The sequence below is a fragment of the Myxocyprinus asiaticus genome, chromosome 49, assembly GCF_019703515.2.
Source record: "Myxocyprinus asiaticus isolate MX2 ecotype Aquarium Trade chromosome 49, UBuf_Myxa_2, whole genome shotgun sequence".
Classification (NCBI taxonomy): Eukaryota; Metazoa; Chordata; class Actinopteri; order Cypriniformes; family Catostomidae; genus Myxocyprinus; species Myxocyprinus asiaticus.
In genome coordinates, this window is record NC_059392.1 from 24324204 (window position 1) to 24338513 (window position 14310).

The 14310-nt window shown below is 37.3% G+C and overlaps 1 protein-coding gene across 1 annotated transcript in view; it reads right to left on the reverse strand.

The window, feature by feature from the left end:
- Window positions 1–14310, reverse strand: part of LOC127438190 (glutamate receptor-interacting protein 2-like) — a 160614-nt gene that overhangs the window by 2882 nt on the left and 143422 nt on the right. Inside the window, exons 19-23 of the mRNA XM_051693566.1 lie at window positions 13638–13820; window positions 11334–11484; window positions 10130–10247; window positions 6804–7031; window positions 1494–1640 (exon numbers count right to left, since the gene is read on the reverse strand). Coding sequence (XP_051549526.1) covers window positions 1494–1640; window positions 6804–7031; window positions 10130–10247; window positions 11334–11484; window positions 13638–13820 — 827 coding nt within the window. The remainder of the gene's footprint in view (window positions 1–1493; window positions 1641–6803; window positions 7032–10129; window positions 10248–11333; window positions 11485–13637; window positions 13821–14310) is intronic.

Genomic DNA, 14310 nt, shown 5'->3' on the forward strand with positions numbered 1-14310 from the left:
GTATTGAAACGTCTTAGCGCATCCAAATTCTGAGGAAAATAGCAAACTGTGCTTTGTGCCACTTCATTTACATACAGTACACCCACAGTTTGCGCGTCTACACCCACAGTATCGCAAACACTCAGAATTAGCGCTCACGAAAATTGGATAAGACGTAGCGCACGGTCGTTGCGCATAGCGCAGCGCTTTGCACACTCACAAAAATAGAGCCCCATATCTTGAATATGTTGAATAAGAAAAAATCAAGATATATATACTCTTTAAACAAGTCTTATTATTTTATACAATTGTGCTCCTAAAGTAAAATGTATTTTGTTTTACATAGCCTATGTGAACTAACACATTCTGCCTCGGGCTGAAGTTGCTTCTTCACAGTGGTTAACTCACCACAGCTGTCAAGCATAATCTTGACAAAGACTTAATCATTTCCACACCCAGTGATGTGTAAGAGATTAGCGAGACAAGTGAGACGTTCTCTAGGATTTGTCCACAACTGCTGTGTAGCCATGCAGATGATTCACCAATCATGTGAAATAACAGTCTTACACTTCATGTCCTCCCAGAGCCAAAAGCTTATTGATCAATGAGTGCTTTTACATGCATAAAAGTATACTGAAAACTACCAAAAATCAGCATATTCAAAAAATCAGACAACGCAAGAAAACCAAGTTTACATAAAATTTCAAATCATCAATTTATTCTCTGCCTTCAGTGTCAAAAATGTAAACAGTCATACGCACAATACTTGCGGACATTGGATAAGCTGGTAAGGGTGCCAGTAATTGTGTTTACGTGTGGAGCGAAATCGGGATAATGGGCAAAATCCTACCTTTGCTAATCTGGGTTTATGCTAAAACCGTTTATGACCTTACCCTTACAAAGGAAAGCTGTTGAAGGCATTTACATGACTATACTTGTTGGCTTATTAAGCATAATTGGTGTAAGATTGTGTATGTACATAAGCACAGTGTTGAGGAGTTACTACTAAAAGTAGTGATGCTACTAACTTAAGTAAATTTTTCAGTAGCGTGACATTAACTCCATTGCAGTGATGAATCTTTGGCAAAAATTAACAATTTGCCGCAAGTTTGCCGCAAAGCTCATTTGCATGTGAAAATAATCAGTAGCGAATTTGCAGCAAGTTTGTGGCAAATTTACCATGAACTCTTGATTGATAAAGACATCTCCGATTACAAAAACATGATATCATGTTATAGTTATATATTTGAAAATATATTAGCCTCTTAAATAGCTTAAAGGTATTTACCTACTTTTTGTTAATAACTTGTCATATGTCTACTTTAAATTATAAGTAGCTTAAACTGAAGGTTAGCAAGTTACAGTTTCAAAGTAGCTTCCCCAACACTTGTACTGACGCTCTCATAGCTCATTCTCTCAGACTGAGTTTATATTTAACTGAGTAGAGCAGTTCGTATAGCAGGAAGAGAGGGGGGCAAGAACCAGCGTGTGGAGACCTGAGAAGAGGGAGGCACCTGGAGGATCCTGTCATAGGGTTTGAGTCCGGCACGGTCCGCTGGGCCCTCAGGTCTGATCATGTTCACATAAACGCCCTTTTCCAAGAAACCGTCAGACACGCTAAATCCGAAGTCATCGCTCTCTGGGTCTTTCATCACCGTCACCTGATGAATGTAAATGATTTTGTCAAATTATCCAGAAGCTAATTTTGTTCTGAAGATGTGGACCAATGTTCAGGAGAAAATGTGTATGTTAAATTACTGTAAAATTATGACCCAACCTCTGTTAACCCTAACCCTAACTGTAAATACGGTCTGTTTCAAACCTAGTGAGCTGCCTCTGGAGGCAGCACTTTAAGACATCATAGGTGCTCTCCTGACATGAAGGCTGTTCCAGAAGGTAGGTATCTTAATCATGCTGCTACCTCGTATGGTGGCAGCATGGTAGTGGCATGGTAGTGGCATAGTGGGCTAAAGCACATAACTGGTAAAGGTTGCTGGTTCAATTCCCACAGCCATCACCATTGTGTCCTTGAGCAAGGCACTTAACTCTAGGTTGCTCCAGGGGGATTGTCCCTGTAATAAGTGCACTGTAAGTCACTTTGGATAAAAGCATCTGCCAAATGCATAAGTATAAATGTAAATGTACCTAAGATATCTTAGAATTAACCATAGTGCACAGTGGAAACAATAAATCCAAGATGGTGGACCAAGCCAGAGAAACTGTGATTATAAACATACTTAGAGCACCAATTATGGTTTTTCAAATATTACCTTTCATGTAGTGTGTTATATAGCTGTTTGTGAATGTAAAAAAGTCTGCAAAGTTTCAAAAATCAAAGTGCACGACAAATGGAGTTATTGACTTCCAAAAGAAAGAACCGATTCTGAACACCTGAAACGAGTTGTTAGTAATTCCAGACTTACTTCCTGTACTAACATGTAATTTGGTAACAAAAAACCCGCTTCTGGTATTCATTGGCTGCTCGCGAACAGCTTTGACCCGCCCTCAAACACTACACTAAGCTGTAGACCAATCACAACAGACTGGGACATCTGACCAATCAGAGCAGAGTAGGCTCTCTGAAAGGAGGAGTTTAGAATGAATCCTTTAGAACGGATCATTGAACGAGTCGTTTTTGACACTGGGGAAAAAAGGTAATGCTGCAATTTAAATTATGAGCAAATTAAAGTGTTTTTTTGACCTTGGATGCATGTAAATCTATTGTATGAGACCTTTAAAACAAAATTAGGCACGTTTAAAAACCATAATAGGTGCTCTTTAAAATCCATTCAATACTGAAAAGTATTGATAAATTGTTTTTTTTCACATCATAGAAAACAGACTATTTTACACAAAATATGTGTGTGCACTGCATAGTTATGCTCATTAGGGTATTGTGTCGTTCCTCTTGCGTCACCTGTGTTGAAATTAGTTGTGAGCTGACTATCCCGTGTGCTGCGAGCGAGTAGCGATATTTAAATGACATATGGAGTTACTACCTATGAAGAGTGTTCCAAATCTGTCTCTTATGAGGCTCCATTTCCATTAGGATGCTGCCATAGAAGACAGCTGCCTATGTAGGCAGGAGACAGTGAGGGAACTCACTATGTTTTGGAACAGAACCATATTCTTTGTCAAGTAGTAGTCATCAGACATCAAGATTTCTCCTGTTTTGTTCCACAGAAAAAAATAAACAGCACTGGGTTTGGAATAACCTGAGTAAATAATGACAGATTGTTTTTATTATTATTGCTGGGTGAACTATTCCTTAGAAGTAGTCTCATAGCAATGTAAACTTTTCTCCATTCTTCAAAAGAACTCCTGGGACATGTCAGTGTTCACTGGAAGTAAACCACAGATATGCTAACTGGACTGATCTGTAAGAGTCATAACTTATTGGTTTTGAATTTCTGTAATACAATTGCATCAAGTAATTCCAGGAAAAAAAATCACCTTTGAGTTTGACGTGCAGATGTTCTTGTTTAACTGTCCCATGAAAAAGCCCCTGCAACATTAACTTACGGGGATGGCAATCATTTCTCGTTGCCTTTACCCAGGGACTTTTTCTGAGAAGATGAATGCTGTTCTTAAATTCCCAGTGGTTAATCATAAAAAAACAATAATTACAAACACTACACATGTTGACCAGAACAAAGTAGAACTTCAAGGGCAATTTCTGGGTGTTCTGAGGAAATTACTGATATTTTAACTGAAAAAAAAGGTTGTACTCCACAACAACATTACTGATGTTAAATCATTGCTGATGTAGTGCAGTATGTTGTCATAATGACATTGTGCAGTTTGTTGTGTTATCTGATGATGTTGGTTTGTCATGTTATTGGATGACGTGGAGTTTGTCGTGTTATTGGATGACGTGGAGTTTGTTGTGTTATTTGATGACGTGGAGTTTGTTGTGTTATTTGATGATGTGGAGTTTGTTGTGTTATTTGATGACGTGGAGTTTGTTGTGTTATTTGATGATGTGGAGTTTGTTGTGTTATTTGATGATGTGGAGTTTGTTGTGTTATTTGATGATGTGGAGTTTGTTGTGTTATTTGATGTCGTGGAGTTTGTTGTGTTATTTGATGACGTGGAGTTTGTTGTGTTATTTGATGACGTGGAGTTTGTTGTGTTATTTGATGACGTGGAGTTTGTTGTGTTATTTGATGATGTGGAGTTTGTTGTGTTATTTGATGTCGTGGAGTTTGTTGTGTTATTTGATGACGTGGAGTTTGTTGTGTTATTTGATGACGTGGAGTTTGTTGTGTTATTTGATGACGTGGAGTTTGTTGTGTTATTTGATGATGTGGAGTTTTTTGTGTTATTTGATAACATTGAGTTTGTTGTATTGTTTGATAATGTTGCGGAATTTTTTGTGTTATTTGATGATATTGTGGAGTTATTTGATGATGTTGTGAAATTTGTTGTGTTATTTAATGATACTGTGGAGTTTGTTGTGTTATTTGATAACACTGTGGACTTGTGTCATTTGATTATGTTGTGGAGTTATTTGATGATGTTGTGGTGTTTGTTGTGTTTTTTGATGATGTTGTGGATTTTGATGAGTAATTTGATGACACTGTGGAGTTTTGTTGTTATTGTTTGACGTCTGTGGAGGCTTTTGATGATGGTGTGAAGTGTATTGTATTATTTGATGATGCTGTTGAGTTGTGCTGTTTGATGATGTTGTGGAGTTTATTGTGTCATTTGATGACGTTGCAAAGTTAGTTGTGCTGTTTGATGATTTTGTGGAGTTTATTGTGTTATTTGATGACGTTGCAAAGTTAGTTGTGCTGTTTGATGATGTTGTGGAGTTTATTGTGTTATTTGATGACGTTGCAAAGTTAGTTGTGCTGTTTGATGATGTTGTGGAGTTTATTGTGTTATTTGATGACGTTGCAAAGTTAGTTGTGCTGTTTGATGATGTTGTGGAGTTTATTGTGTTATTTGATGACGTTGCAAAGTTAGTTGTGCTGTTTGATGATGTTGTGGAGTTTATTGTGTTATTTGATGACGTTGCAAAGTTAGTTGTGCTGTTTGATGATGTTGTGGAGTTTATTGTGTTATTTGATGACGTTGCAAAGTTAGTTGTGCTGTTTGATGATGTTGTGGAGTTTATTGTGTTATTTGATGACGTTGCAAAGTTAGTTGTGCTGTTTGATGATGTTGTGGAGTTTATTGTGTTATTTGATGACGTTGCAAAGTTAGTTGTGCTGTTTGATGATGTTGTGGAGTTTATTGTGTTATTTGATGACGTTGCAAAGTTAGTTGTGCTGTTTGATGATGTTGTGGAGTTTATTGTGTTATTTGATGACGTTGCAAAGTTAGTTGTGCTGTTTGATGATGTTGTGGAGTTTATTGTGTTATTTGATGACGTTGCAAAGTTAGTTGTGCTGTTTGATGATGTTGTGGAGTTTATTGTGTTATTTGATGACGTTGCAAAGTTAGTTGTGCTGTTTGATGATGTTGTGGAGTTTATTGTGTTATTTGATGACGTTGCAAAGTTAGTTGTGCTGTTTGATGATGTTGTGGAGTTTATTGTGTTATTTGATGACGTTGCAAAGTTAGTTGTGCTGTTTGATGATGTTGTGGAGTTTATTGTGTTATTTGATGACGTTGCAAAGTTAGTTGTGCTGTTTGATGATGTTGTGGAGTTTATTGTGTTATTTGATGACGTTGCAAAGTTAGTTGTGCTGTTTGATGATGTTGTGGAGTTTATTGTGTTATTTGATGACGTTGCAAAGTTAGTTGTGCTGTTTGATGATGTTGTGGAGTTTATTGTGTTATTTGATGACGTTGCAAAGTTAGTTGTGCTGTTTGATGATGTTGTGGAGTTTATTGTGTTATTTGATGACGTTGCAAAGTTAGTTGTGCTGTTTGATGATGTTGTGGAGTTTATTGTGTTATTTGATGACGTTGCAAAGTTAGTTGTGCTGTTTGATGATGTTGTGGAGTTTATTGTGTTATTTGATGACGTTGCAAAGTTAGTTGTGCTGTTTGATGATGATGTGGAGTTTATTGTGTTATTTGATGACGTTGCAAAGTTAGTTGTGCTGTTTGATGATGTTGTGGAGTTTATTGTGTTATTTGATGACGTTGCAAAGTTAGTTGTGCTGTTTGATGATGTTGTGGAGTTTATTGTGTTATTTGATGACGTTGCAAAGTTAGTTGTGCTGTTTGATGATGTTGTGGAGTTTATTGTGTTATTTGATGACGTTGCAAAGTTAGTTGTGCTGTTTGATGATGTTGTGGAGTTTATTGTGTTATTTGATGACGTTGCAAAGTTAGTTGTGCTGTTTGATGATGTTGTGGAGTTTATTGTGTTATTTGATGACGTTGCAAAGTTAGTTGTGCTGTTTGATGATGTTGTGGAGTTTATTGTGTTATTTGATGACGTTGCAAAGTTAGTTGTGCTGTTTGATGATGTTGTGGAGTTTATTGTGTTATTTGATGACGTTGCAAAGTTAGTTGTGCTGTTTGATGATGTTGTGGAGTTTATTGTGTTATTTGATGACGTTGCAAAGTTAGTTGTGCTGTTTGATGATTTTGTGGAGTTTATTGTGCTATTTGATGACGTTGCAAAGTTAGTTGTGCTGTTTGATGATGTTGTGGAGTTTATTGTGTTATTTGATGACGTTGCAAAGTTAGTTGTGCTATTTGATGATGTTGTGGAGTTTATTGTGTTATTTGATGATGTTGCAAAGTTAGTTGTGCTGTTTGATGATGTTGTGGAGTTTTAGCGTTACTTGATGATGTTTATGGAGTTATTTGATGATGTTGTGGAGTTTGTTGTATTATTTGATGATTTTGCGAGGTTTACCCACCTTGTGAAGCTCTAATGGTGTGGGTGACAGAATATCCTGAATCTCTTCTTTGATCCTCCGTGATTCCCAGGTCTTCTCGGACATGCGGAGAGTGCTCTTATTCTTGGTGTCATTGTGAAGATGTGGGTTCTTCCGCAGAGGGCTAAGGTGGGGTTGGCTGACTGTTTCGCTGTGGGTCTTTCCACCCTCCACACCCAAACTCAGGGCACTGCCAGTCATTATTGATGCCTTGGGGTGGGAGAGCCAATCATAGACACTGATCACTGCGCTATCAAAGCCTTTTCACATGACTCACATCAACTCTATGGAGCAAAGCCCTGTAACATGGTGCTATTAAAAATACAAAGAATTTAATTTTGCCGTGGACATTTTAAAGCGCAGCCAATGATTACCGGACAATTTGCATGAGTTATTCAAATTCCTTAATCATAGACACAATTTTAGTATTTTTTTAATGAATTGCATATATCTTGTTTATTTTCAGTGGGTTTCCTGATGCATGCACAGAGATTTTACACCTTCCATAAAGCACACATTCAGAATATAATCAAATGAGATTAAGTACAGTATCTTTCATTTATAAAATATTGTATTCACTGTATTGTCCAAAAATAGGCATTACCACATGATTATTAAAATATAAACCATTCTTTAATTTTGTAGGCATAAACACAGTATATGAACCATTTCTTTTTTTTTTTTTCTTTTTTTTTTTCACACATACTATTATATAAGATTTCGGTCATCATGCCCACCCCTACATGATGCTATATGCAAAACTTTTCATGTGGAGGTCAAAGCAGAGCATGATTATTGTGCTCAGCAGTGCCTTGAAGCCTTAACGCAAGTCATGTGAAAGGACCTTTAGGCCACAATGTTACAATAGGGCACTGTGTGTAAGCCTCTGAGTGCTTATTAAACAATCATCTCATTTAATAAAACCCTATTGACTGGAGGCCATGAAGCTGATCCTCATTTCCCTTTAATGAGCTCCAGTCTGGTGTATTTCCAAAGAGCTGCTGCTGGAAATCTCTGTTGTACATTCTTTGTAATAATTATGAGTTCACTGAAGGCATTTCTGACTCTTTAGAGCTGAAATTTAACAGGATTTTAACTCAAAATCAAGCCACAAATGGTCAGCACAGAGCTACAATCATAAAATTATTTTGCAATAAAAATTTGCACAGTAAAATTCACTTTACAATATTGAAGCAATTTACAAAAATAACAATAGTTATACATTATTAAGCAATATAATACCAAGAAGGCAGATGATGACAAAAAGGCAAGAAACTACTTTCTCAAAGACCAGAGAATGATCATGTGATCTACTGCTGACCTCACTAGCCACTGTGATCAAAAAACACTTCCCCATACTTTCATAACTTTACTCAGCTGGTTGTGTAAGGACAAGGCTCATTGTTTTGCGCAACCAGTTATGAAATAACACAATCATTCAACATCCATAACCAGGAGATAGTTTTGGAATTTTGATGTGAGAAATTGCCACTTGCACACTTGCACAATTTTGTGGCAACAGTAGTGTAGTGGTTGGCATACAGATATCTGATTTTAAACATTAACCTTGTGCAATCCCGTGTACACATGATTGGACATTCTATTTTGGCTTTGCTATACGCAACACCTAATTTAAATTCATTTAAACCAGCTGATCTCAGTTCAGATGACACTGAACAACAACATGGTGCTGACCACAGCGCAGTGTGACTTTGGGAGAAATGTTAACAAAACTACATCTGGTAAGAAACCTTATTAAGTGTCTACTCTGAAACCTGTTTGTGTCAAAAGAGTAGTCTCTAGTTTCATCCGATATGTCATTTTTAAAATGAGAGATTTATCGCGAACCGCCACACTGCTAAACACAATATACACTAATGTGTACTTTAGTGCATTTTTTCCTTAGAAATCCTATATTTACTGTTCATTATCACATTGAGAATCAGTGGGTTCATCCAAAAGCTGAAAAATATTACTTTCAGAGGCTTTATATGGAGTTAGGATGAAAATAAGGTGCATTTCAAACTGTTCTGAGACCAGTGCAGACAGACAGAACACTGGAGGTTAAGTCATTCACTAAATAGGGAGCAAAAGAGATTCAGTTTCAGGCTGCAGATGATGTTTGGACCACTCAACATGTTTGACAGACATGTGACAATGATAATCAGTACATTGATTCAGAATTTATAATGTATCATTTTATTTTAACATGGTTGGCAGTGATTGGATGATGCTGGACATTACTTTGAATCAGAATTAATTATGCTAATTTCTGATGTAATGTCTGTAATGTTTCAAAAACATGAATAACCAACACTCCTGGAAACACGATAAATAATTTGAAAAAAATCTGACTTTCTATAGCTTGGTATTATTTAAAATTTAATTTAAAGTTTAAAAAACTTAGTCCCACTGTCCACATATTTTGCCATCAATTTTTAGAAAAACTATTTGCTCTAGAATTGTTTTTTTTTTTTTTTTTTTTTTTATGTTTATTAGGTGCTACTAGTTACAAATCCAAAAGGGAAATGGAAAATGCACACAGCAGTCACACTCGGGTCTCAGGAGTTTAAATGTGGAATTGACTAAGAATCAGGGCCGGCGCATAAATACTGTATATAGGCGAAATAGGCAGCTGCGGCAGCTTAGCGAGGGCAACAAAAACGTTCATTTAGGGGTGGATAAACATTCAAGGGGGAAACTTATGTTTAATTAAAAGTACAATTTAATTGTGTCAACTTTAAGCCTAATTTACAAGGAAAGGAGGAACATAATGTTGAAATTGGTGAATAAGACACAAGTTTGATGAACTGATAATATAAGTGATAATGACACTTTGTCTTTGGAGAAACACTCATTCGTCAAATTATTTAATTATTTAATTTAAAACTTATCTATGAAAAATTTGTGGTGAGCACTTTTTTTTTTTTTTTTTTTTTACCCAAAGACAGCATAAGGAGGAAGAAACAGACCGCAAGTAGATTAATGAATAGGATAAATCGCACCACTCAATATGGCGTACCGCTCATAAATAAATGCCATTGTTTTGCTATTTTGTTAAATAATACAAATATATTCCTGCATTTTTAAGTGTAGTTTAAGTGTCCAATTACTTTCAGGAGGCACTAGATGTAATTGAAACATTTTTGAATCTTCACAAGAAAGTCTGGAGATCTCAGACTTTCATTATTCAAGTAGATAAAAGCTGCACTTGTATACAAATTACCTCCTTAGAAAATAGCTGCTCAGGCATGTTGCCAAGATGGTTGCCATGCAAAATGACTTCCCTTAAAGGGACTTTGGTTTACCTCAATCTCGCGCAGAAGCTCGGATTGCCCACATGTTTCCAGGTCTTCCAGGGCCTGGCACCAGAAACTATCTTCCTGCTCCATTATCAGTCCATCGGCATGAGTCTGGCTGGTGTATCTGTGGCAGAAGCAGAGATTAGAACAAGTCAGGCTGGCACTGATATCCGGCACACTGGCACCAGCCTTGGCATGTTAAGAAGGTCTGCAAGGAATAGTGGTGAGAAGGCTTCTTGCAAAAGAAACAAGGGCTGAAGCCTTGGTATTTACAGAATGTAATAAATTTGACAGATAAAGTCAAGGAGTCATGAGACTTGTAAGGGGTATTTTACAGTGAGACCATAAAATAGACTGAAGATTTACAGTGGAACACAAAAGGAGGTGTTCAAATGAAGATCCCCTTGTGTCTTTTCTTAATACAATGGCAGTGGATAGAGCCTCACTTTTAAAAGTAAAAAAAAAAAAAGAAGGGAGTCTTGGTAGCTCAGCGAGTGTTGACGCTGACAACACCCCTGGAGTCATGAGTTCGAATCCAGGGTGTGCTGAGTGACTTTAGCCAGGTCTCCTAAGCAACCAAATTGGCCCGGTTGCTAGGTAAGGTAGAGTCACATGGGGTAACCTCCTTGTGGTCGCGATTAGTGGTTCTCGCTCTCAATGGGGCGTGTGGTAGGTTGTGCGTGGATCGCGGAAAGTAGCATAAGCCACCACATGCTGCGAGTCTCCGCGGTGTTATGCACGACAAGCCACGTGATAAGATGCGTGGATTGATGGTCTCAGAAGCGGAGGCAACTGAGACATGTCCTCCACCACCCGGATTGAGGTGAGTAACCGCGCCACCATGAGGACCTACTAAGCAGTGGGAATTGGGCATTCCAAATTGGGAGAAAATGGGGATAAAATAAAAAAAACAATTAAAATCCTGAGACTCATCATTGAAACTATTTTACAAAAAAAAAAAAAAAAAAAAAGTAATCCATGCGACATACCTGTCATATTCTAAGTCTTCTAAAGGCACACATTTGGTTTAAATGAGAAACAACACATAATTTAAGTCATTAACTTCCATTTTTGGGTGAACTATTATTTTAAGGGTCAACAGGAGGTTACCAGTTAACACATGTAATAGTTTTCCATTCAACTGTCTTTACATAAGGCCAGAGGAGCACATCTGTTGGAAATCTGTGTACAGTATTAGTTCTTGTCTTACCCAGTAGCCTTGTCCCAATCGTCTTCGCTGAAGCCTCCATCACTGAAGGGGTAGTTTTTGCGGGTGGGAGGAGGGGTGCTGTTTCTCTGTTTGGTGCTACGCCACTCGTGAGGGTGTAACGCTATGCCAGCAGCTTGATGGATGTAGGCACCTTAGGAGGAGTGTAAAGTAGTTTTTTTTTTTTTTTTTTACTGGGGCTGTCATATCAACACAATGGAACTTAGTCAGGGTAGATGGCATTTTTAATTAGATGTGAATGAAATTAAGGGTGTGAGGCATCTACCATGACTAAGATCTAGTCATTATTATTAATCTCATGCTTTTATTGGCAATTAATCGGCAATTTATTTCAAAACAATTATTTTAGTATAATGACTGTTAAACTGTATAATTGACTGTTGTCCCTGGCAACTATGTTAATTTCATGTCTCTCTTATCACTTTGTCTTTCTTTTTACATTATAAAATCATTTTAACTCAACCCCATATTTCAAGTCCATTGTAATGCAAAGGGATAATCTGCACAGTCAACTGGGGCCTCATGTGTAAATGTTGCATACGGCACTTCTCAAGCTCACAATGGGATTTATAAAGTGAACTTTGCGCAGGTTCTGGCGTACGTACGGTTTTATAAATCTGAAAATGCAAAATCTGACTTTTGTGTGTATGCACGCTTATAGGATGAAATTTACGCAGAGTTTTATACATAAGGCCCCTGGTCTTTATAGCAAATTTAACCCCTTTAAGGTGCCAAGACCCCTGTCGAAGTTTAATTTGCGATAATGACCAGCTGACTGCCCATCATTCCTTTCTTGTTGAGTTTGGGTTGATAATTAAATTCCCCCAAAAAGTATGTGACTGCTTTAGAATTAGCTGGATTTCTGCATTAATTGGTCGTAAAATGTGATCTCATCATCATTAGTCACAAGTATAGACAAACACAATGTGCTTAACAACACAAAAACAGTCATAATCTTTCATGCCTTTACTGCACATATCCCATTTAACATTAACAGTGCTGTGGAAAAAGTAAGTGAACCCCTAGGCTAAAGACGTCAACAAAAGCTAATTAGAGTCAGGAGTTGGCAAACCTGCCATCCAATGAATGAAACGAGATTGGAGGTGTGGGTCAGAGCTACTTTAACTTATATAAAAAAGCACTCAAACATTTTGAGTTTGCTATTGACAAGAAGCATCTGCTGACGTGACCATGCCTTGCAAAAAAGAGACCTACCTTGACCTACAATCAAGAATTGTTGCTATGCATAATGCTGGAAAGGGTTACAAAGTAATCTTGAAGAGCTTTGATATTCTTCTGTCCACAGTTAGACAAACTGTCTATAAATGGAGATGATTTAGTACTGTGGCTACTCTCCCTAGAAGTGGCCATCCAGCCAAGATGACTCAAAGGGCACACCATAGAATGCTCAATGTGGTAAAAAAGAACCCTAGAGGGAGAGCCTTCCTGAAGGAATCATTGGAACTGGTTAACATTTCTGTTAATGGGTCTACTGTATGGAAAACATTAAACAGGCGTGGTGTCCATGGCAGGACACCACGAAGGAAGCCGCTACTTTCCAACAAAATGCCAATATAGTGTAACAGTTTTAAATAATTTTAAGATGATTAGAAAATAATAGAATAGAATAGAATATACTGTTATATTTTGGTATTTAATTTTACATATATCAAAGAGATGATGCAACAAATGATAGAACAGGATTCATTACTTCCAAAAAATCAAAAGTAACAGTCAGTATCTGGTGTGGCCACCAGCTGCATTAAGTACTGCAGTTAAATGAGGTAAATGAGGTAAATGAGATGGAATGAGGTCCCGGGTCACTAAAGACCCAAGGTATGACTGTGTTCAGTGTAATGACTTTACATAACATATAAAGCACCTCAACTCTAAAGATGTGTTCACACAGCGATTTGCACCAGTAAAGTAAATGGAAAAAATAAATTCTTTGTAAAAGTTGCTGATTTGATGCAACATGGACAATGATTGCGACAAAGTTGAGCAGAGTTCGACTTCATGTAAAGACACAGCGATATGGCAATTATTGATAGTAGTGAAGACAATGAATCTCATGTAAGCCACCGTCAGATATGGTTGGATACAGCAGGCGAGTACTTACAGCTGGCTACTAGTGACTTGGCGACTGTAACGATTAAATCACTGCCAGTGTGAATGGACCTTATAAACCAACAAACCCCAAAATTTCTATTTTTTTAGAGAGAATTATCATAGATGGTGCAGAGCTCTGTGAACACTGGCCAAAGATAGGATGAAAATCAAGCCTACCTTGACTGCTATAACCAGCATCGATTCCCGAGCCATCCCATGACTCCATCGCCGAGTCCACACTGGGGATGGTGGTGGAATAAATCTCTGACAGTTTATTGGTCTTCTGCGAGTCTGTCATCTCGTCCTCGTTATCACTGAGCTCGTTATCAAGATCATAGTCTTTCTTTTGATCATCTTGTGCTGACAGGGAAAGTGACAGCCAATGTTTCAATTCAAATATAAAGTTAAGCGTTTACTTAAACACGATTTGCTGCCAGGTGTGAACAAATTTAAATGCAAATCAGATCCAGATCAGAAAGTGTTTACTTAGTCCAACATATTTAAAATACCTTGAAAGGTTCTAAGCAAACTTCAAGACACAGATTTGATTGTAAGCTAACACAATATACTGTAAATTACAGCAAGTCACTCAAGGTCGTGCATTAAAGTGATTTGCGTTATTATAATTTTACCACAGCAGTGCAAAACCCCTAAACGTGGAAAAATCACTGTAATGCATGGCCTCGATTGGCTTACAGTGGCAACAACAATATGATAAAAGACAACAATGCTCAACAAATAGGTACATTTGTTAATATGAATAATTGGAATAAACTATTTTTCCTCCAACTAATTAATTAATATGGAGAAAAAGCACTTTAAAATCAAATTTCTTACTATGTTGGACAGG